The sequence below is a fragment of the Rhinatrema bivittatum genome, chromosome 6, assembly GCF_901001135.1.
Source record: "Rhinatrema bivittatum chromosome 6, aRhiBiv1.1, whole genome shotgun sequence".
Lineage (NCBI taxonomy): Eukaryota > Metazoa > Chordata > Amphibia > Gymnophiona > Rhinatrematidae > Rhinatrema > Rhinatrema bivittatum.
In genome coordinates this window covers 274,664,350-274,689,459 of record NC_042620.1, presented here as the reverse complement: position 1 = coordinate 274,689,459, position 25,110 = coordinate 274,664,350, and the positions used below count along the sequence as shown (strand labels likewise).

General features: G+C 45.3%; 1 protein-coding gene across 1 annotated transcript in view; it reads right to left on the bottom strand.

The window, feature by feature from the left end:
- Positions 1-8,518: 8,518 nt before the first annotated feature.
- SNX12 (sorting nexin 12) overlaps positions 8,519-25,110 on the bottom strand; it is a 44,663-nt gene continuing 28,071 nt past the window's right edge. The window contains 2 exon segments of the mRNA XM_029607238.1: positions 8,519-9,935; positions 10,266-10,356. Of these exon segments, the coding sequence (XP_029463098.1) occupies positions 9,933-9,935; positions 10,266-10,356 (94 nt within the window). The 3' untranslated portion in view covers positions 8,519-9,932.

Genomic DNA, 25,110 nt, shown 5'->3' with positions numbered 1-25,110 from the left:
TAGGGACAGAAGGGAACTCAAGACGGCACAGAAGAAAGCTGGCGCAGTGTCTCATGGTGATCCTTCAACAGTGTCTCATGGTGATCCTTCAGCTTGATTTAAAATCATAACAGTTTTGACATCAGCAGTGCCATTGAATTGAAGCTTAAATATAAACAAAAAATATAAAAAGATTGTAAAATTGAATGAAAGAAAATTGAAAGAAAAAAAGACTAAATATAGATACAACTTCTGCCGCAAATGATTAGAGGTCCGGGCGGCTCTCGCTTTGAATTCACAGAGAACACGCTGTCAGGCTTGATGATGCGGCTAAAACAAAATTAAATAACAACAAAAACATTTTGATATATTTTGGGAATCGGTGATTCAATATAAAGTTTTTCTGATGTGACATTTCCTTTTTGAATTTAATTTGGTGTTGTGGAAATTGTCCTTGTTCTTTTTGAGACGATCCTTCAACTGCACCACGGTCTCTCGGATCTTTTCCCCAAAGATTATTTACCACCCAGGGTAGATCTGCTAGCCTATCTTGGACTTCTGGTCTTAAGTCTGAGGATTTTAGCCAGGCCCATCTTCTTGCACTGATTCCAGCTGCAGCTACTCTGGAGGCCGTGTCGAAGATATCCTACGCCGCTCGGACTTTGTACTTTCCAGCATCCAGACCTTTTTGAGCGAGAGCACGAAGTTGAGTCTGGAGTTGCTCTAGTAAAGAATCAGAGAAATCCTGGATTCTCTTAAAAAGGTCTCTGTTATACTGGGTCATGTATAACTGGTAAGAGGCAATGCGAGATATGAGCATTGAGCCATGGAAGATACGCCTGCCAAAAGCATCCAGGGATTTTGGTTCCTTCCCTGGCGGTTTGGAGGAATGAGGTTTTGAACGTTGTGTCTTCTTCTGGGCTGATTCAACAACCACAGAGTGATGATCCAACTGTGGCTTCTGGAACCCAGGAGCTGACTGCACAAGAGAGGTGGCATCTGTCCTCCAGTTGACAGGAGGAACAGAACATGGGTGTTTCCAGTTTCTCTTCAGGAAGTCAAGCAGGATTTCATGAATAGGAATAGACATGATTTCCTTGGGAGCATCAAGAAACTAGAGTACCTCCAGCATCTTGTGCCTAGAGTTCTCTTCGGTTAGTAGCTGGAAAGGAATGGTTTCAGTCATTTCCTTGATAAAATTAATGAAAGACAGATCCTCTGGTGGAGTTAGTCGTTTTTCATTCGGGGGGAGAGGGCTCTGATGGTAGATCATCTGTATCCTGGGAGGTATCATCTGTCCAAGGATCATAGTGTTGATCTCCAGCACTTAGAGGGTCTCCAGCAGGGAGAAAAGGTGCTAATCTTGAGGGACCAGGTCTCGGCAACGATGGCATCGGAGGTGGCACCAACAGGACCAGTGACATAGATGGGCGAGTCGGTGGTAAAATGCCAGACTGTGGAATGGGTATCGGTGATTCCTCATCTGATGATAATGGAATCGGAGTAGAAGGCACTGGAGGTACCGGTACTCTCGGTTCCATCGATGGCGGGGCACCGATCAATGCATCTAGTCTTCCCAGTAGCGGTGCGAGGGCTACGGGAATCGGATCGGTGACCGGCTCGTGGACTGGTACCAGTGTTGGAGACTGGAAACCCTGAAGTGCTTTACCGATGGCCTCTTGGATTATCCGATCCAATTCGGCATGGAAGCCCGGGTCCGGAGTAGGAGGCAGCACTGGCGTAGATTGAGAGTCTACTGGAGGTGGAATCGTGGATCCCTGCACCACTGAAGGTGGGGAACGCCTCGGTGACCCGGTCACAGAAGAGGATGGGGCCTTTTCTGTACAGGGCTTCTTTATCGGTGGCTCTGTCGACACAGAGGGCTTGCCTGGATTGGCAGACTGAGCCTTCCGATGGCAGTGTCTATGCTTTTCACGATGATCCCCTCGGTCCTTTTCTTGAGGAGGCAAGGAGGGAAGAGACACCTTTGGAATAGTTGACAGTGGTTGGGCAGCAGCAGAGTCCCGGTGCTGGCGAGAAGTCGATGGTACCGGCTCGATGACGTTGAAGCTATCGATGGAGTCGGGGGTTTTACCTGAAAGAGAAACTCCATTTTCCCTAAACGAGCCTTACGACCCTTCGGTGTCATTTGGGCACATTTGGTGCAAGTAAGGACATCATGGTCAGACCCCAGACACAGAACACAGACCCCATGCGAGTCAGTGATGGACATTGTTAGAGTACAGTCAGGGCACAGACAAAAACCCAATGCCATGACTCTGACAAAAATTTAGCTATGATGTGATCGATGGCCGGTAGGCCCCAAGGAGAAAACTCGATGGGAATCGACCGCAAATAAGGTAAAGCCTTACCTTTCGACCACGGAGTACGGATATTGATAGGGGTACCCCTATGGGGTAAAGGTTTTTGAAAATTTTGAAAGAAGTTCCATGAGGAAAATTCCTGTCAGGAATCTCTAGAGAGCTCCTTTAACCTACATGGCTACTGCTGCATGGAAAAAAGACTGAAGGGGACCCCTGGTGGATGCAGGGTTGGTGCTATGCTGGGCATGCCCAGTAGAGGTGCCAGTCAAAGTTCTAGAAACTTTTGACAAGTGTTCCGTGATATGGGTGACAGCAGGATGGAGCCCAATGTAAGGACTACCATCCTGCTTGTCCTGTGAGAAAGATTACTTAGGAGATTTGATAGCATTCTCAGTTTATAAATGTGTATGATTCATATTTACAGCATTAAAGATGCACAATCCCGATAGTTAGCTGACCGCACTACATGGACCAAGTAAGTGTCTTTTCCAATCTTTATACCATCTAACAAATATGAAGTCATGTATTTAAAAGGGCATTTTTTCATATTTTATGCACATCATAGATTAGTCCACCACAGTCTGCAATTCAGAAGCCAGCACTTGAGCAATTTGATTCCCTGAAGGAGCATTCACGCCGAAACATTGCAGTATCGGATAGAACAATAGATTACAAGAAGTCCGATCACATTGTGGACTAGATCAAGACACTCATTCAGATAAGTGCACAGATAGCTTTTTTACAAAGAATCTATAAATCCTATAATAGTGACCGATGATTATAAAGCCCTAGCACTATTCAGGGCTTATTCAAAAGCCACAAGCAGCCCACGGTGCTATATGATGGTCACTTTATATAAGATAAGCCCTTCATCGTTTGTATAGCAAGATTTTAATAATTTGGGTAAATGCTAGTACAGCAGACAGCTCTTTTCACTGGTCACAGATTGGTCCCTTAACTGACAGCTGTCAGTGTAAGGACCAATTCCTGTTCAGAACTCAAGCTCTGAATGAAGATTGCTTTTAGTGAAGAGACCAACCACTGGCCAATGAAAACTGAATCAATTAATATGCAGGTATAGCTCAGTGGGCATTTACAACAGCCCACTGGGAGGAGGTTAAGGTCTCAGACTGTGCTTCCCTGCAATGGAGGTTGGGAAAGGGATGGCAATTTAGTTGCCCCACAACTTTATGTTTTTAAACTTGGGGTCGTGAAAGAGTGGGTGGGAGGGGGGATTGGGTCCCACTCTGCTCTAATTTGTCTGCAAATCCTCACTTGTTAGCATGAATTTGTATATCAGTGTCATGCAAAAGGCCTAAAAGGAAAAAAAAAAAGCACTTTTTCCATTTAGCATGTTTTACATGCCACAAAGCTATGTTTTAACACAGGGGTAAAATAAAACTCATGCTAAAAATTAGCACCAGTTTTACCACAGTTTATTTCATCAGCCCCTAGGTTAGAGCACTGGTATTTCTCTATGAATGACTGAGCAAGGCCTGTACTCAGAAAAAGACAGTCTGAAAAGCCAGATTCCAGCAATTGCTATCAGAAGGAAAGACCTCAATTATTAGGAACACGGCTCACAAAATGATCCCACAAACCGCTGTACTCACCCCATGCCGCCATGAGCAACCCAGGATGCTGTCAACATGCTCCTGCAACTGGGATGCTGTCACCTCAATTCCACCGTGCTACTCCCATCTTGGAACCTCCTTAGGTGTGCAATACATATGTGCACGCTATATGGACCCCACATTCTACTCTATTTAAAATATTTATGACCCACCCTTCTATGGTTCATGGCAGGGTACAATTAAATACACAAGAAATTGTTCCATAAAATATCCAATTTACATTTATCATAGATCAAGAACATGACGAATTTTGGTTAAGAGATGTTATGGGCCAGTTTAAAAAAAAAGTCTTGACTTTTATTTTTGTTTTAAGACTTATTATTATTTTTATATACCAAGGTTCTTGTAGTGTCTGAGATGCCTCACAGATCAAGAGGGAGGGAATTACAGAGGGTAGGTGCAACAGCCAAAAAAAAAAAATACCTCTCTGGTTTAATCAAGATGAGCAAGCTTTGCTCAGGGTATATCAAGAAAACCTTGGCCAGAGGAGCACAGCAATCAGGTCAATGTGTAAAGTTTAAGTGTAGAAGAGATGCAAGGAGAAGGAAGGGTTATACACTACAGCATGTTGTGGACAGTAACTACAAGTTTATATTGAATCTGGAAAGAGATAGGAAGCCAATATAAAGATGACAGGAGTGATATTACAAACAGGTGACTGGAAAGAAGACAGGCAGCAGAGTTTTGCAAGATCTGAAGAGGACTGACAATATAGGTGGGAAGACCACTTCAAAGGGAGTTCCAGTAATCTAGGCTAGAAAACAAACAATTGAAGAACCGTTCGAAAATCAAAAGGTTCTAAAAGAGGTTTTAGATGTCTGAGAAGTTTGAAGAGAACAAAAAAGAATCAAAATATACTTGTATGGAAAGTGAAGAGTCAATAAGGATGCCAAGATTGCACACAGTTTGAGAAATCTGAAATTGCCTTGGAGAAGAGACAGCTGAGGGGGGATATGATAGAGGTGTTTAAAATCATGAGAGGTCTAGAACAGGTTAATGTGAATCAGTTATTTACTCTTTCGGATAATAGAAAGACTAGGGGGCACTCCATGAAGCTAGCATGGGGCACATTTAAAACTAATCGGAGAAAGTTCTTTTTTATTCAACACACAATTAAACCCTGGAATTTGTTGCCAGAGGATGTGGTTAGTGCAGTTAGTGTAGCTGTGTTTAAAAAAGGATTGGATAAGTTCTTGGAGGAGAAGTCCATTTATTGCTATTAAGTTGACTTAGAAAATAGCCACTGCTGTTACTAGCAACGTAACGTGAGAGACTTAGTTTTTGGGTACTTGCCAGGTTCTTATGGCCTGGATTGGCCACTGTGGGAAACAGGATGCTGGGCTTGATGGACCCTTGGTCTGACCCAGTATGGCATGTTCTTATATACACACTATGCTTATTCTGCAGCTGTCATCCCAAGCGTCCACATGAAGACTGCCTTGGCCATGCTGGCATTAACTTCAACACAATGTTGATGGAGTTAATACCAAACTGTAGAGAGCGCAGAACTTAAGAACATAAGAAAATGCAATACTGGGTCAGACCAAGGGTCCATCAAGCCCAGCATCCTGTTTCCAACAGTGGCCAATCCAGGCCATAAGAACCTGGCAAGTACCCAAAAACTAAGTCTATTCCATGTAACCATTGCTAATGGCAGTGGCTATTCTCTAAGTGAACTTAATAGCAGGTAATGGACTTCTCCTCCAAGAACTTATCCAATCCTTTTTTAAACACAGCTATACTAACTGCACTAACCACATTCTCCGGCAACAAATTCCAGAGTTTAATTGTGCGTTGAGTAAAAAAGAACTTTCTCCGATTAGTTTTAAATGTGCCCCATGCTAACTTCATGGAGTGCCCCCTAGTCTTTCTACTATCCGAAAGAGTAAATAACCGATTCACATCTACCCGTTCTAGACCTCTCATGATTTTAAACACCTCTATCATATCCCCCCTCAGTCGTCTCTTCTCCAAGCTGAAAAGTCCTAACCTCTTTAGTCTTTCCTCATAGGGGAGTTGTTCCATTCCCCTTATCATTTTGGTAGCCCTTCTCTGTACCTTCTCCATCGCAATTATATCTTTTTTGAGATGCGGCAACCAGAATTGTACACAGTATTCAAGGTGCGGTCTCACCATGGAGCGATACAGAGGCATTATGACATTTTCCGTTTTATTCACCATTCCTTTTCTAATAATTCCCAACATTCTGTTTGCTTTTTTGACTGCCGCAGCACACTGCACCGACGATTTCAATGTGTTATCCACTATGACACCTAGATCTCTTTCTTGGGTTGTAGCACCTAATATGGAACCCAACATTGTGTAATTATAGCATGGGTTATTTTTCCCTATATGCATCACCTTGCACTTATCCACATTAAATTTCATCTGCCAGGTGGATGCCCAATTTTCCAGTCTCACAAGGTCTTCCTGCAATTTATCACAATCTGCTTGTGATTTAACTACTCTGAACAATTTTGTGTCATCTGCAAATCTGATTATCTCACTTGTATTTCTTTCCAGATCATTTATAAATATATTGAACAGTAAGGGTCCCAATACAGATCCCTGAGGCACTCCACTGTCCACTCCCTTCCACTGAGAAAATTGCCCATTTAATCCTACTCTCTGTTTCCTGTCTTTTAGCCAGTTTGCAATCCACAAAAGGACATCGCCACCTATCCCATGACTTTTTACTTTTCCTAGAAGCCTCTCATGAGGAACTTTGTCAAACCCCTTCTGAAAATCCAAGTATACTATATCTACCAGTTCACCTTTATCCACATGTTTATTAACTCCTTCAAAAACAGCCTTTACCCTGGTGTCTTCAGCATACATTTGTGGCATAGCTGGATATAAGTTGAAAAGGACGGATACCTAGTTTCCATTTTTTTGAGGCTCAATGTCAATCCAAAATGGAGAAAATAACTCAGAATAGTCATATGGCTGTTGAACTTCATGCAGCTAGTGTACCACTACTATATAGTCTACAAAAAAAAGATGATTATTATGTATCTTTTTTGGATTACACCTGCCTATGGTTGAAGATCTCACCATTAACGTAAAACTAAGAATACATTTTAAAATGCAAGCCATACCATTGAAAAATAACTATAAACCAAAGTGGAGCCAGGACACAATCTTGTTTGGTTCTATTGGCGACAAGAAAGTTCTCATCTGTATTCAACCCATAAGTCCTCATACCATCATGAAAGGGACAATTAACATGTGAATTTGCTAGGGCAACAAGGTTTTCTAAAGATCTTGCAGACTCCTATTGACAGAATCAAAAATTAAAATTGGTGCTGCTTGTGAGATTGCTCCTGTAACTATCTAGCTGTAAATCTCTTATCTGTAGTGCCTTTACTAGCTGAGAGCCAGTTTTCTGTAATGATCAATGGCTTTGACAGCCTGTTGAGGACACACACCAGGATTTTGCCCAATATGGACCATGATCATTTCCAATATTCACGAGTGGTCAGCTACTTCAAAGCAGATTGCATTCAGGTAGTACAGATGTGTTTCTGGCCCAAAAGGACTTACAATCTTACATTTCAGGTGGCAAACCATTTTCATTGGGAGCTTTCCCAGATGGGCTCAATGTAATAAAACTGCTCTGCTGAGTGAAGTTTATCTGCAGTTGTCTGTACATACTTTATTCCTGATTCAGTGCGAAGTTTTGTGCAAATCTTGGCCTATTGGTTAGCACCTCACATGGAAATCCCATGTTTGTTTATTTTTTATTTATTTATTTTAGTTTTTTCTATACCGGCATTCGTGAGGGTATCACATCATGCCGGTTTACAATAAACAGTGGGGTGCTAAACGGAAAACAGTGAACAGTGCTAAAATAATAATAAAGTTACAGTTACAATAAAACAGGGAGGCGTAAAACTAGGAGCGAGAAAAAAATAGGAACTTTAACATAGAGTATTAACCTGAAGTTAATGAAGACATTAGTTAGTACTGCCTCCCCAATACAGAGAGGTGCTTGGAATTAACTCATCTTTCATTAACATTCAAAATTTAACTTTTGGTGAGATGTGGAGGTTCCACATCTCACCAAAAGGCTATGAACCTGAACCTGGAATTAGTAGTGCAGGGGTCCTACATTTAGGATTTATGTACATGTGTTTTCCAAGCATTAAAATATGAGTTATGCACACAAAATGTTTTTTGCACAAACCTTCATGCATAGAAAACATGGTTTGTGCGCCGAAATCATTCTTTCTGCATGTAAATCTCACATTCAGGAGCCACACTAACATTTGCACAAAGATTGTGTGCACATAAATCATTTTCGGTGCATAAATCTTTATGCATGCTATCCCTTCTTTCACACGTTTGTGTTAGTACACTAGCTCCCAATGCATTAGCATTTCATCTTACTGCATCAGGAGTTTAATGCACTTACTAACAATTTAACTGTGAACTGAATTTCAGTGCTGTTTTAATACACACAAACACAGGCCTTATGATGTTAATGTATGCTGTAGCCATGAAGCTATAGTAATAGGGACCTCCGAGTAGGACAGTTCCTACTGCCCTACTGCTTATAAAACTGGCAGAAAGAGAAAGGCAGTTGGTATCACAGTAGTTTAATATGAACAGAAGTTGGACATTACACAGGCAAGCATAAGACCAAAGACATTTTTGCTGGCTTAGAGCAACCCCAATGTTACCTTCAATCTCAGTACTTGAGCAAGATGGAGGAAAGGAGAACAAGAACACCGTTGAAGGCAGCAAATGACATAACAGAAAGGAGCAAGAATCCAGATCTAATGCATCAGCCGGCAGAGCCCTCTTTCTCCAGTCACATCATGGGGTGAAGGAATGGGTTCTTCAATAGCAGCAATTGTTCAGCTTCCAAACGTTCTGCAGCACCATCTTTCTCATAAAGATTGCAATCTCATACTTCAAGTACAATGCAGAACAATGACTGTGCACCAATTGCAAGAAGCAGATCCTCTAAAATCCATGCAATCTTTGGAAAACATATTTAGAGTTCTTCCACATTGAAGAGGATTAACATTCCCTGCCAAAAGTTAAGGGTTGAGGTTCACAAAAACTGTATTTCTCCCTCCCGTCATTCTCTCCCAGAAAAAGACAAATTCTTATAGATATAAATATCAGCTTAATTGTCTAAGTCTGCTCAATCTCTTTCCTCATGCCCCTCCCCCTTTCTCCCTAAGCAGGTATAAGACAGCAAGCTTCTTTGCCCCCACTGCAGGACCTGAAGCCTAATAATCATACAATCTTAGCATGAGCAGGCAAACACCACTTTATTCCCCAGCAGAAAAAACGAACATGGCTCCTGCTTCTCAGCTGCCTGCTTTTAGAGTGCCCATAATAAAATTCTGTGCAGATTCCATTTCGTCCTGCAGCCTCACCATGGCCTGAGTAAGGGCAGAGTGCTTTTCAAGTGAAATTACTTCTTGATCCATAGACTATACAAAATCTATAAATAAATATCATGTATGAGTACAGGGCCAACATTCCTCTGGCCACTTTAAGGCACACAGGTCATAGCTGTCTCCTCTGCTCCAGCAGAGAGACTCAGGCAGCTCATGATGCAGGACACAAACTAGAAATGGCCTCTCTTGCTGTAGCTATGAACGGTCTTCCATGCTACAGTGGAGGCACCAGGTGGCACTATCTGGGGCAGCAAAAGTGGAAAGGAAAAGGTACGGTGAGGGCATATAGCAAGTTTCCCTCTATGTGGGCAGCTGGAGAGGGACAGAGATAAGAGCGCCCACATGATACAGAATGGGGAAGAAGCTGCCAATAGGTTACACAGAGCAGGTCTAACACACAGTACAAGACGCAAGAGATGAGTTCCACCTATGAGACTCAAAAAGGTGGTGGTTAGAGGGAGAAGGGAATGAGCGCAACCCATATCAATTCAGATTTCAACGTATGGGAAGTCACTGGGGCTGAGGGATGATGTAGCGAGCACCTCCACACCTCTCCCCCTTCCGCATGCTCTTTGTCTGTTTCACTATAAAAATAGAAAAGGAGAGAGTCAGTGACTTGCTAGCCTTTTTCCCAGCCTGGGCCATTCCCCTCTCCCCTTCTGGTATAGAGATTCATTTTAATGCTACCGCTTTCTACCGCTGATCTCCATCAGAGCAGGAGTTTACAAAAAGAAAAAGACACAAATGAAAATACCACAGTAATTATAGATAGTGATACAGACTTAAGGTAGAGGAATGAAAGCTGGTTCAGTGAAACAATATTTAGTGTAAAAATAAATGTTATTTATGAAGGGGAGGTGGGCAGGCAAAATAGAAGGAAAACGAGAAAGCACAAGGATCTTCTACTGACGCACTTTTCCAGGCACATAATTCCTATCGATAATTTCTTCTTGTAAGAACATGTGGAGACAGCGTTCGTTCTGTGCCAGCGGATGCCCAGCTATCCTACAAGGAAAGAGGATATCATTAGTGCATGCTCCTGGAAATCAATGAGCTGCAGTGCTGAGGAAAAGGAGAACCCTGCAGCTTATCTGAACTCTGATAACATAAGAAGGTGACCAACCATGTCTTAACAGTCTATGCAGAAGATGCAAAAACATCCACAACTGAAGTCTGAAGACACAGATGTCTATGTTATATTACTAACCACAAGCAGTCCCAGAGAAGGGGGGGACATGTTCTGTCACATAGGTAGCGGCATACCTGTTCTAATAGCGACATGATGCTTAAATTCACATGGATGGCATATACATCTTATTGAAGGAGCTGTTAAATAAGCCTCCAGGAAGCATTCCACATACTTTGTTTGTTTTGAGAATTTTAGTCACTGTAGCAAGACAGCAGTGCAACATTGGCAAATGTTAAACCAAACTACACAGACTTCAGCTAAAAGCTTTTCAAATAAAATGCCATTCAAATATAGCATATTCAAGTACAGCATAAAGAGAATACCTAATGGGTTATCGTCAGATGAAAGATTTAGTCTCAATCACTAACCAAGTTATACAGTTTATGGATTCAGCTAGACACACATACTGCTTAAACAGATATACTGGAGACAAGAAAGGAGTCCTTACTCCCCCTCTGTATAAATGATCCAGGGTCAGGGTAGGGAGAGAAGGCTGCTATCATCCAGAATCCTCAATCTCCCAGGCACTTGAAAAGACTTTTGTAAATGGTAGTAGAGCAGTGACCAACCACACAATGGCCCTTCCCCTACCTTAGTATCCATGAAGTGGCAGAGTCATGACCAAGTGCCTTCCAAACACCCAGCACTAGGTACATGGAAACTTGTCAGAAGCACAAGGGCTGGAATTCCAGGAAACCTTTCCCATATCCCATTCACACTCTGTCTAGAGAAGGAATTCCCTCTGTGTATGTAATACTCAAAAGCTTTACAATTATTCAGCCTTTCCTCTAGGATGAGCAGTAACAAAGAAAAGTTACCTGAAATCCACTAGAATAGCTCAGGCAGTGGGTTGTTCACTCTTCCATTAGGAGGAAACAGACCAAACCTCAGAGGCCTCCGTCATGTATAAAGGGCATGTTTACTTACTCTGCCTTATTCACCATATATTCCCAAAGAAAGCAGAGTTGCTTACCAGTAACAGGTATTCTCCAAGAACAGCAGGATGTTAGTCCTCATACATGGGTGTCATCAGATAGAGCCCAATGCAGAAAACATATGTCAAAGTTTATACAACTTTGACTAGGCACACTGAACATGCCCAGCATGCCCTATACAAAGCATCCACACAGAGTCCCTCTTCAATCTCACAACAATTACGATTAAAATAAGAACATAAGAAATTGCCATACTGGGTCAGACCAAGGGTCCATCCAACCCAGCATCCTGTTTCCAATAGTGGCCAATCCAGACCATAAGAACCTGGCAAGTACCCAAAAACTAAAAAGATCCCATGCTACTGATGCCAGTAATAGCAGAGGCCATTCCCTAAATCAACTTGATTAAAAGCAGTTTATGGACTTCTCCTCCAAGAACTTATCCAAACCTTTTTTAAACCCAGCAGCACTAACTGCACCAACCACATCCTCTGGCAACAAATTCTAGACTGCTTAATTGTGCGTTGAGTAATTTTCTGATTAGTTTTAAATATGCTACTTGCTAACTTCATGGAGTGCCCCTAGACCTTCTGTTATCCGAAAGTGTAAATAACCAATTCACATCTACTCATTCAAGACCTCTCATGATTTTAAAGACCTCTATCATATTCCCCCTCAGCCGTCTCTTCTCCAAGCTGAACAGCCCTAACCTCTTTAGCCTTTCCTCATAGGGGAGCTGTTCCATCCCCTTTATTATTTTGGTCACCCTTCTCTGTACCTTCTCCAGTGCAACTATATCTTTTTTGAAATGCGTTGACTAGAAATGTACACCATACTCAAGGTGCGGTCTCACCATGGAGCAATACAGAGGCATTATGATATTTTCCATTTTATTCACCATTCCCTTCCTAATAATTTCTAACATTCTGTTTGCTTTTTTGACTGCTGCAGCATACTGAGCTGACGATTTCAATCTATTATCCACTATGATGCCTAGATCTTTTTCCTGGGTGGTAGCTCCTAATATGGAACCTAACATGTAAGTACTGCATGGGTTATTTTTCCCTATATGCAACACCTTGCACTTGTCCACATTAAATTTCATCTGCCATTTGGATGCCCAATCTTCCAGTCTCGCAAGGTCCTAATGCAATTTATCAGATTCCGCTTGTGATTTAACTACTCTGAATAAGTTTGTATCATCTGCAAATTTGATAACCTCACTCGTATTCCTTTCCAGATCATTTATAAATTTATGGAAAAGCTCTGGTCTAAGTACAGATCCCTGAGACACTCCACTCTTTACCCTTTTCCACTGAAAAAATTGACATTTAATCCTACTATGTTTCCTGTCTTTTAATCAGTTTGTAATCCATGAAAGGACATCGCCTCCTATCCCATGACTTTTTAGTTTTCTTAGAAGCCTCGCGAGGGACTTTGTCAAATGCCTTCTGAAAATCCAAATGCACTATATCTACCGGTTCACCTTTATCCACGTTTATTAACCCCTTCAAAAAAATGAAGCAGATTTGTGAGCCAAGGACTTCCCTTGGGTAAATCCATGTTGACTGTGTTCTATTACACCATGTCTTTCTATATGCTCTGATTTTGATCTTTAGAATAGTTTCCACTATTTTTCCCCCAACACTAAAGTCAGGCTCACTGGTCTATGGTTTTCCCAATCGCCCCTGAGCCCTTTTTAAATATTGGGGTTACACTGGCCATCCTCCAGTCTTCAGGTACAATGGATGATTTTAATCATAGGTTATACATTTTAACTAATAGATCTGAAATTTCATTTCTGAGTTCCTTCTGAACCCTGGGATGCATACATCCGGTCCAGGTGATTGGCTACTCTTTAGTTTGTCAATCTGGCCTACATCATCTTCCATGTTCACAGTGCTTTGGTTCAGTTCACCCACCTCCCCCAACTCCGCTGAGAGGAGGGTGGGTTTTGTGGGGTCTAGCATCCTGCTGTTCTTGGAGAACACCTGTTACAGGTAGACAACTCTGCTTCGAGAACAAGCAGGATTGTTAGTTCTCACATATGGGTGAATCCCTAGCTACAGGCTGCTCCCCAACACAAAACAGGGACCAGACACCTAACTAGGTGCCAGAGGGCACACCACCACCAGTGCTGTTGGTAACAGAGGGGGAGTAGCATGAACCCAAACAATGGACCCTAGGTTGAGAGAGTTGGGTTCTACACAGACAGGTTCTGAAGGACAGACTGGCCAAATCTGTCACGTCAGCCATCCCTATTCAGACAGTAATGTGATGTTAATGTGTGGAGAGAACTCCACATTGCAGCCTTGTAGATCTCCTCCATGGGATCTGCTTGCAAGTGGGCCACAGACGCTGCCATGGCTCTGACAAAATGAGCCTTGACATGACACCCATGATGCAGTCCCACCTGGGCAAAACAGAAGGCGATGAAATCTGCTAGCCAATTGGATATTGTCTGGCAACGGCAATGCCAATGACTAACATATTCTTATTAAAAGAAACAAAAAGTTGGGTGGACTATCTATGGGCTTCTATCCGCTCCTCATAGAAAGCAAAGGCTTGCTTGCAGTCCAAATTGTGCAGTGCTAGTTCACCTTGGTGTGAATGGGGCCTGGGAAAGAATATTGCAGGATTATTGACTGGTTAAGATGGAAGTCCTTCACCACCTTAGGCAGGTTCTTAGGGTGCATAAGACGACCACCCTGCCATGATAAACAGTGTAAGATGGATAAGTTATTTAAGGCCTGGAGCTCGCTGACTCTGTGCAATAAAGTGACTGCCACCAAAAATATGATCTTTCAGGTCAGGTCATGTGCACAGCGGCTCAAAAGGAGTTTTTATCAGCTGAGCTAACACCAAGTTGAGGCCCCAAGACACAGCGAGAGGCCTTAGGGGAGGCTTCAATTGAAGCAGGCCCCACATGAAAATGTACAGCTATAGGCTGTACAGAGATGGGTGAACCATCTATACCTGTGGTGCTATGTGCCAACTGCACAAGATGAACTCTAACAAAGTTGTTTAAGCCAACTTCTGATAGATGTAAAACTTAATCAAGCAGTTTTTGTGTGGGGCAGGAGAACGGATCTAGGGCCTTCTGCTCACACCACATCGAAAACCTCCACTTCAGTCCATAGGACATTATAGTGGAAGTCTTTCTAGAAGCCAGCAGGACCCAAGACACATCCTCTGAAAGATCAAGCAGCTGCAGGATTAACCTCTCAACATCCAGGCTGTGCACGATAGGGCCTGGAGGTTGAGATGCCACAGCATGCCCTGATCTTGCATGATGAGATTTGGGAACTCCTCAAACTGATCGTTCTCTGGATAGACAGCTCCCGAAGGAGTGGAAAGCAGACCTGTCTCAGTCAATGAAGAGCTATAAGAATCATAGTCCCCTTTGTCCTCGCAAAGCTTCAAGAGTCTTCACCACTAAGGGAATCGGAGGATATGCATATACAAAACTCCTGCCCCAGTGATGGGTGATGGCATCAGAGGCTGGTTTTCCATCTGTCCTGTGCAGGGAACAGAACACAGGCACATTCCTGTTGCAGGGGGACGTAAACAGATTTAAGTCCAAGCTCCCACAGAAGCAGAATATCCGATTCACTACCCACTGGTTCAGGGACCACTCGCGGGGTCTGAAGGCTTGACTCCGCCTGTCTGCGTCAATGTTCTACAGCCCAGCCAGTACATGGCCATGAGCACCATCCCGTGGAACAGGGCCCACAACCAGACATAGGAGGTATGATCCCGTGTCTCCTTGCTTGTTGACATATCATATGGCAACCTGGTTATTAGTCTGGATTAGAACAACTTTGTTGGACAGCCAATCTCTGAAAGCCTATAGTGTGTACAGATTACCTGAAGCTCCAGGAAGCTGATTTGACAAGAACATTCCTGAGTGGACCCCAGGCCCTGGGTGCTGAGCCCAACTACATGAGCTCCCCACCCCAAGGTAGATGGATCCGTGGTTAGCACAATTTAAGTGGGGAGATTCCAAAATAAAATCCCGTTTCCAATTGGAAAGAACCCGCCACTAGGACAAAGAGTCCCTGAGAGATGGGGTGACTTGGCTGTAATCCTGGCGCCACTGTGACCTCAGGATCCACTGGGATCTGCGCATGTGTAAACTTGCCAGGAGAGCGACAGGGATGTTTGTGGCCATATGGCCCAACAGCCTCTTGTGCCAGGCTGACACCTGGTTGCTAAGGCGATGGCCCTGGCCTGAACCGTGTCTAGCGGGGCTCCTATGAAGTCCAACAGGGTACTAGGGTTTGTTTGGGAAATTGAGAACAAACCCTAGTAACTCCAACATCCGAATGGTCAAGTACATGGACCCAACAAGCTCCTACCTGAGACATGCTCGACCAGCCAATCGTCTAGGTATAGGAAAACACACTCCCCATCTGCGGAGGTGCGCCACCACAACCAGGTATTTTGTGAAGACCTGTGGGGTGGATGCGAGCCCAAATGGCAACACACAGTACTGGAAATGCTCATTTCCTACCCATGAATCAGAGATCTCTATATGGGTATATGCGTCCTTTAGGTCGGAGGAGAACAGCCAGTCCTCTTTTTGCAAAAGGGGATCAAGATGCCCAGAGAAACAATCTTGAACTTTTCTGCTCTTAAAAACTTGTTCAAGGCCTTTAGGTCTAGGATGGGACTGAGTCCTCCTGTTCCCTTTGGAATCAGGAAGTAACTGGAGTAAAATCCCCACCCACTTTGCCCTGGTGGAAATGGCTAGACCGCTCTTGGCCATAAAAAGAGAAGAGAGCTCTGTTGAAGTACCTCCTGATGTGTTACTGGTCCCCAATATGGGCTTGGAGGGCAATTTGGTGGGACACCCAGTAGATTCAATTGGTACCCCTGATGGATGATGGACAGAACCCACTGATCTAAGGTTACAGTGGGCAACTGGTTCGCAAAGAACTGTACCCTGCCCCCGACCTGAGGGTCCAATGCCCCAAGTACGGGAGACTGGCTTATGCTCCCTGCGGCCCAGTGAAAACCCCATACTCGGATTTGACAAAAGAGCTGGATAAGGCTTGGAAGCTCTCTGCTGTCTGGAGCCCTAATGGTGTTGACGGGAGCGAGGAGACTGAGGACAGTATGTCCTCTGTTGAAAGAAAGACTTCCTTGGCTCCAGTCTTGATGGCCTCCTGGATGAGGTAGATGGGACTGGAATACTAGCAGAGAGTTGTTGGAAGGTTTCACGGTGGTCCCAGAGTTGGGCCACAACATCCCTCAACTCTGTCGCCGAAGAGATTCTCTCCATCAGCAAGTCGTTCCTGTACCTCTGGTTGAAGATCAGAGGCCTGCAGCCATACCATTCTGCCAATTCCTGCCGCAAAGACTCCTGATGCAGTCTTGAAAACATCATAGGTTGCACAGACCTCACGTTTCCTGCACTCCAGACCTTTGTGCACCAGCGATTAAGTGTCTTGCTGTTTTTGAGGTAGTTGCTCAGCCACCTCTTGCACCTGCTTCCAGATGTCCCATGAGTTCTGGCTCATGTAGAGCTGGTAGGCAGTGATGTGGGAAATAAGCATGGTGCCTTGTGTTATGGTGGCCGGCCTCTCTCACCTCCTACGGCTGCCCCCACGACATGGAGGGAGCGCCCTCGGTGCTGCCCTCCTCTCCGCAGTGCGGTGGAGACGCCGCTGCCATTCCCCTTCGGGGCCTGCATCGCGGCTGATTTGCCCCCACCGAATTCCTCCTTCTGGGTTTCTCCTGGAGCGCGCGTCCCTTCGCTTGATTTAAAGGGTCCGCGGCTTATGCTATTTCTGTAGATCGCTGGAACAGAGATGGCAGTTTTCAGGTCACGTCACGTATTTTTACATGCAGTGTGCGGGGGGGGGGGGAATGCCTGTCACGGGCAATATGTATTTCCGTGAGATGCACTTAAAATTTTTACGTAGAGCGTATATCTCCCCCCACATTGCTCACAAAGCCGGTTTAGTCGAGTCGGCTCAATGTATGCGCTGTGGCGTGGGGAAGGGGACTTTAGCACATGTATTCTGGGCATGTCACCACTCTCAAAGGTATTGGCAACAAATCACTGCGTATCTGGGGCAACTGGTGGGGGTGTGTCTACCCCTTTCACCGTATCTGTGGCTATTTCATTGTGTTATCCATTACTTACTACCTAACTCCGGGCTTCGCATTCTGGTTAAAAAAGCCGGACTAGTTGGGAAGAAAGTCGTTCTACTCAACTGGAAGGAGCCAAAGGGGCCTTCATATTGGACTTGGAGAATACACTTCCATCGTTTGATGCAGTTCGACCATCTGGCGTCCCGAACCTCACCGAGACTTCGGAAACTCTTTCTCCAGACATGGGAAGTCTACTTACAACGCCTACCTCCTAGAGCCCAGAGTTTGGTTCTTAATAATTGACTCTGCAGGTCTTGACTACCACTGGACTTTAGTATCTTAGGGCTATCGATCTCTGTGCTGTGGGGGCGGGTGGGATCTGCCCCTTCTTGGTTGAGCTGTGGAGTCCCGAGCAGTGGGACGAAGATACAGGATCCTGGCTATCCTAGGAAGGGCAGCAATTGTTACTATATTGGGATAAAAATTGTTGTGGTCATGCATTACTGTCTGCATGGATATCTACAGTGGTGAATTGAGTTTGTTGATTTATTTGCTGTCAACAAGATGCACATGCTGTTTATTGTGATTATCTTGGGACCACTCAATAAAACATATTGAACATAAAGGGCCCGCGGCACGCTAGGGCTGCCGGTCCCCGCAAATTATGTCACTCGCCTGGCCCTATTTAAGGCAAGCTCTAACAGTCAGCCTTCTCTGTGCCCTGACTACTGCTTCGTCTGACTACGCCTGCCTTCTCCACGCTCTGACCATCGCCTTGAACGACTATGCTACAGACTGTTCTGAGACCAGAGTTCTACGTCGCTTGCCACAACTTCCACTTTCCGCCGGCTCTGATCCTAGCCTCAACCAGAGGGGAATGAGGGCTGGTATAGGTGAAGTTCCAGCGGTCTCTCGCTTCAGCCCACTCCGCCTGCCGACTGTGGGGATCCATAGGTCCCTACCTACGGGTTGCGTCAACTCCATCTCGGTCCAAGGGTCCACCTCCGACGCAACACCTTCCTTCTAAGAAAGTCCATGGTTCTGTGGTCCTTCCCTAGGGGCACCAAGGAATGGGTCCGAGAATACCTGGCCCACTCGAGGGTCACAACTGGTGAGACAGCTGATGCTTATCAAATCCATCAGCCTTCTGGATAAGGTAGACACTGTCCGCCTTCTTATTAAACAGGAAGCACTATGAGAGTGGGTTCCCATACCCTCAGCATCAACTCCTTAAGGATCTCATGTACCAGGACCTCCACAATCTCCTTAGGAGGCTCCACAAACTGGAGGATCTCAAGCATTCTGTGCCTCCTCTGTCAAAAGTTGAAATGGGATGGCCACAGGGTTTGTGAGGATGATGGCGGAGAAGGTCAAGTCCTCAGGCGAGGACTTCCTTCGCTCATCTGATGTCACTCACGTGCGAGGACTACCATCCTGCTTGTCCTCAGAGAACCACCATCTCTCTCGATCTTCACAAGTCCCCCCTGTCCCTAGTGCTGCAAAGCATCCCCACAATATAATGCTGCCACCATGCATTAACCACAGGGATGGTGTTAGCAGGGTGATGGGCTGTGTTTGTTTTATGCTTAGTGTTGAGGCCAAATAATTCTACTTCTCATCAGACCACAAAACCTTCTACATGTGTGCAGAATCCCCTAACTGTTTCTTTGAAAGCACTATAAAGCACATCATACAACTTCTCTTCAGCAATGGCTTCCTTCCTGCCAACTTCCATAGATGGCCTTGTTTGTGGAGTAATCTTCAAATTATTTAACAGTCAACATTTTTGCTAGTCTCAGCCAGAGATCTCTATAGTTCTTTTAAAGTAATCTTAGGCCTCACAGTGACCTTCCACAGCAGTTTCCTTAACTCACAGCTGCTGACTTTGGAGGAACAGCCTGATCATGGCAGTGCCAAACCTTTTCTGCTTTACAATGATAAACATTTTTTTTTTTATAGCTCTTCCCTTTTCTGTAACTTTGAACAACATTACCCTGGAGTTTTCAGCGGTTCCTTGGTCAGCATGTTTTGATCTCTGCTTCAAATTCACTTCATACAAAACATACTCCTAGGGGAATTATGTGCACAAAAATTTAAAACTCTGCATACTTTGTTATCACTCAAGATGTAGAGTTAAATATTTTGAGCAGAATTTCCCTAAAAGTACACTGCAATAAAGTGTCCTGCCTGTCTCTCTCTGTACTCCTTCCACTGTATCTCCACCCCCTAGCCCTCCACTCCCAAAGTTTGACCACTTACACAGGCTCCACTCTCTCTTGCATCTACACACAATCACCCACCCTCATACAGGCTACCTGTCTTCACAAAACTCCCTCTGTCCCTCAATACACGTGTACACAGAGGCTCCCTCTCTCATGCACACACACATGCTCCCTTCTCTCTTGCACATACTCACCCACCCTCACACAGGCTAACTCTCTCTCGAAACACACACCCCTGCACATACAAACTCCTTCACACATGCATACAGATAGATCTAATCCCTTCCACACACATATAGGTTCCTACTCTCTCACTCGTATATACACACTCACTGGCATCCACACTCACCATAAATATACCAAAAATACAAGGGCAAGCCCTATGAAATTAACAAAACTCAAACAAGATTTTCATATGAATACTATAGAACTCTGCATCAGGAAAATGGTGTTTTCTTGGCTTACACCCACAGTCTCTCGCCACACAATGGGTCTCAAGCATTATCAGCGGTACCCACCTTCAGTTTCATTAACTACTTATAAAAAAAACAAAAAAAAACCAAAGCAGAGTTGCTTACCTATAACAGGTGTTCTCACAGGACAGCAGGATGTTAGTCCTCACATATGGGTGGACATGATCAGGATGGAGCCCAATCACGGAACACTTTTGTCAAAGTTTCCAGAACTTTGACTAGCACCCACTGGGTATGCCCAGCATAGCATCAACTATACAGCCAGCAGGGGTCCCCCTTCAGTCTCGTGTTATAGTAAAACTACATGCGAAAAATAAAATAATAAATCATAAGCGAATAAAACTCCGCGGAGTGGCGGGCAGGTTTCGTGAGGACTAACATCCTGCTGTCCTGTGAGAACACCTGTTACAGGTAAGCAACTCTGCTTTCTCACAGGACAAGCAGGATGGTAGTCCTCACATATGGGTGAGTACCGAGCTGAGGATGCCCGAGCAATGCACCAAGTGTACCCAAAGACGTGCAACAGGCACAAGAACTGGGGTGGAATTTGGTAGAGGGCATCCTGAACCCTACTGGGTTGGCGGAAGGATGTTGGTACCTCAGTTTGCAAATAAGTTGCGTAGCACAGACTGGCAGTAGATGCAATCTTGTCTGCCAGCCTTGTCTAAACAATAATGGGCTGCGAAGGTGTGGAGAGAGCTCCAGGTAGCAGCCTTACAGATGTCAGCAAGTGGCACTGAGCGTAGGTGCGCTACTGATGTTGCCATGGCCCTGACAGAGTGTGCTTTTAACACGGTCTTGAAGCGGAATGCCTGCCTGCTGGTAACAAAAGGAAATACAGTCCGCTAACCAGGAGGAGAGAGTCTGGTTACCCACAGGTTTGCCCAATTTGATGGTATCAAAAGGAAACAAACAATTGGATGCCTTTCCTGTGGGCAGCTGTATGGTCTAGATAAAATGCTAAAGCATGTTTACAGTCAAGGGTATGCAAAGCCTTTTCTCCTGGGTTTGAGTGGGGCCTGGGAAAGAAAGTGGGTAGTATAATGGATTGATTGATATGAAACTCTGATACTACCTTAGGCAAAGGTTTAGGGTGAGTGCGGACTACTACCCTGTCATGCAGAAGTTTAGTGTAAGGCGGGTAGGTGACTAAGGCCTGTAACTCACCAACTCTGCAAGCCGATGTGATCGCCAAAAGAAAAATCACTTTCCAAGTGAGAAAGTGGAGATCACAGGATTGGAGAGGCTCAAACGGCAGTTTCATGAGCCTTTCCAAAACCATGTTGGGGTCCCAAGAAGGGGCCAGAGGGCGCAGTGGAGGTTTAAGGTAAAGTAAGCCCTTCAAAAAGCGTGTGACAAGGGGTTGTACTGAAATGGGTACATCCCCTACACCTTTAATGGAAGGCATCTACCGCACTGACATGTACCCTGATAGAAGAAGTTTCGAGGCCTGACTCTGAAAGGTGCCAGAGATAGTCCAGAAACTTCGGTGTGGGACAAGTGAAGGGATTGATGGACATGGAAGTACACCATCCTGTAAACCTGTTCCATTTATATCGCTAAGACTGCCTTGTGGAAAGCATTTGTGAAGCTACTAGGACACAGGAAACAAACTCTAAAAGGTTAAGAGGTTGGAGTATTAACCTTTCAACATCCAGGCAGTCAGGGAGAGGGCCTAGAGGTTGGGTTGAGAAAGGCAGCCGTTGTTCTGAGTGATCAGAAGCGGGTCCTTCCCTAGAGGAATGTGCCGGTGTACCGATAGGTCGTGGAGAATTGGAAACCAGACCTGGCGTGGCCAATGAGGGGCTATGAGAATCATTAGACCCTTGTCCCTTCGCAACTTCACGAGAGTCTTTAAAATGAGTGGAAGTGGAGGGTACGCATAAAGGAGACCGCTGGCCCACGAGAGGGAGAAAGCATCTCTTGGTTGGCGGTGTTGGCTGCGAGTAAGAGTGCAGAAGTTCCCTACTTTGTGGTTGTGAATTGACGCAAAGAGGTCTTTGTGAGGGTAACCCCAACGTTGGAATAGTGAGTCCACTACAGTGGGGCTGAGGGACCACTCGTGCGGTTGAAAAGTGCAACTCAGCTTGTCCGCCAACACATTGTCCACTCCCGGCAAGTAGGTGGCCCTAAGGTACAGCAAGTGGGAAAGGGCCTCCGCCCATATCTGTGCAGCTTCCTGACACAGGAGGTAGGAGCCTGTTCCCCCTTGCTTGTTGATGTACCACATGGCCAGCTGGTTGTCTGTTTGAATCAGGATGACCTGGTTGGAGAGGTGATCCTGAAAAGCCCTGAGAGCATATCAGATTGCACAAAGCTCCAGGAAATTTATCTGGTGTTTGGCTTCCCCTGGAGACCAGATGCCCTGAGTTTGCAGGTTTCCAACATGTGCTCTCCAGCAGAGGTTGGAGGCATCTGTTGTCAAGGTTATTTGAGGTTCCGGAATCTGAAATGGGAGGCCTTGTACCAGATTGGATTGGTTTGCCCACCAAGCTAGCAATAGATGGAGCTGTTTGGTGATACGGATTCTGGAGGACATTGGCTGAGAAGACTGAGTCCACTGCGATCTTAGAGTCCACTGCATTACTCTCATGGCGAGGCGAGCCATGGGAATGACATGCACTGTGGAGGCCATATGACCAATACTATCAGGAAATGAACGTGCAGTTGAATGTTGTTGAAACTGCAGTCGAAAGGCCAGAGAAGCGAGAGTGAGAGCTCGATCCTGAGGTAGGAAATCTCTCACTCTTAGAGTGTCCGAGTTGGCTCCTATGAATGATAGAGAGTTTGCGAAGGAACTAGTCTGGATTTTTGATAGTTTATGAGAAAACCCAGGGAGATCAGGGAATGCAAAAGTGAGGTGAAGGGACGTCAGTGCACCTTGCCGAGAGGGAGCCCTGATCAACCATTGTCCAGATAGGGGTAGATGGTGGACACTGACCTCCTGAGATAGGCCACTACCACCACGAGGCACTTGGTGAAGACGCATGGGGCAGATGCTAAGCCGAAAGGTAACACTCGATATTGGAAGTGTTTTAGGCCTACTAGGAATCGCAGGAATCTGTGATGTGACGGAGTGATGGAAATGTGCATGTAGGTGCCCTGAAGGTCTAGAGAGCAGAGCCAGTCTCCCCTTTGAAGAAGGGGAAGTAAAGAACTCAAAGTCACCATCTTGAACTTTTCTCTTTGTAGGTATTTGTTCAGAGTGCGAAGATCCAATATTGGGTGCACCCCACCTGACTTTTGGTATCAGGAAACACCTGGAATAGAACCATTGCCCCTGTTCTGAGAGGGGCACTGGTTCTATTGCTCGGGACTAGAGGAGGGAGACCACCTGCTCCAAGAGTGATGAATGATCGGATGTTCCCCACATCAGCAGAGACGGGAATCCGGTGGGACAGACAAAGTTGAGGTGGTAACCTTTGGATACTACTGCAAGTACCCACTGATCTGTGGTGACTGTGGGCCATAGGCTAGAGAAGTGGCACAACCGGCCGCCGACCGGAATGGTCGGAAGTGGAAACTGGGTACTGCTCTCTAGAAAGGAGTCAAAAACCTGCCGCTGGACCTGGTTGAGTGGCTGGCTGTGACTTCTGCCCTCTAGACTGCCTAGGTTGGCCTTTTTGTTAAGGCTTAGAAGGCCAACCCCTGGACGCTGGGGGATAGTATCTCCTCTGCCAGTAGAATTGTCTTAGTATCCTTCTTAAAAGATCTTTTGGATGGAGAAGAGGGATCAGAAGGCAGTAAGGAGAGCTGACGCAGAGTCTCTTGGTGGTCTTTGAGCTACGCCACTGCTTCTTGAATCTTTTCACCGAAAAGATTATCCCCCGCACAGGGTAAATCAGCCAATCTGTCTTGTACCTCTGGTCTGAGGAATTCAGCCAGGCCGATCTCCTTGCACTGATACCGGCTGCAGATACCCTGGAAGCGGTGTCAAAGAGGTCATACGCTGATCGTACTTCATGCTTGCCAGCATCTAAGCCCTTTTGTGCTAGGGCATGAAGTTGATCCTGGAACTGCAGAGGTAAGGCCTCAGCAAAAAGTCTTGAATCTTCGTGAACAAGGTCCTATTATATTGGGTCATGTAGAGTTGGTAGGATGCAATGTGAGAGATTAGCATTGATCCATGGAATACCCGTCTTCCAAATGCATCCAGGAACTTCTGATCTTTCCCTAGGGGAATGGATGAATGAGGTTTGGAGCTTCTGGCCCTCTTTTGGGCTGACTCTACAACCACCGAGTGATGATACAACTGAGTTCTTTGGAAGCCAGGGGCTGACTGAACTAAGTAGGTGGCGTCTGCTTTTCGGTTAACAGGTGCCACCAAGCCAGGGTGCTCCCAGTTTCTCTTCAAAAGGATGTCATGAATAGGGATGGACATGATTTTCTTTGGAGCATCAAGAAATTGTAGAAGCTCTAGCATCTGGTGTCTAGAGTCCTCTTCTGTCTGAAGCTGGAATGGGACTGTTTTCAGACATTTCCTTTACAAAATTAATAAAGGACAGGTCCTCTGGAAGGGAATGCTTCCTTTCATCAGGCGGGGAGGGCTGGGAAGGTAGATCATCAGAATCCTGGGATGAATAGTCAGTCCAAGGATTATAAGGGTCATCACCAGCTCCCAAATGTTCTTCAGAAGGAAGTAATGGGGTTATTTCTGAAGGCCCTGGCCTGGGCATCGATGGTCCTGAAGGAGGAATCTAAGGCATCGATGGAGGCATCGAGGCAGGCACCAATGGATGTGTCAGTGGCGGCACTCCCGATGGTGGAATGAAGAGCGGTGTTTCTTCATCTTCCTCCGACAAGGGAATTGGCGAGGAAGGAGTCTGGTCCCTCTGTTCCAC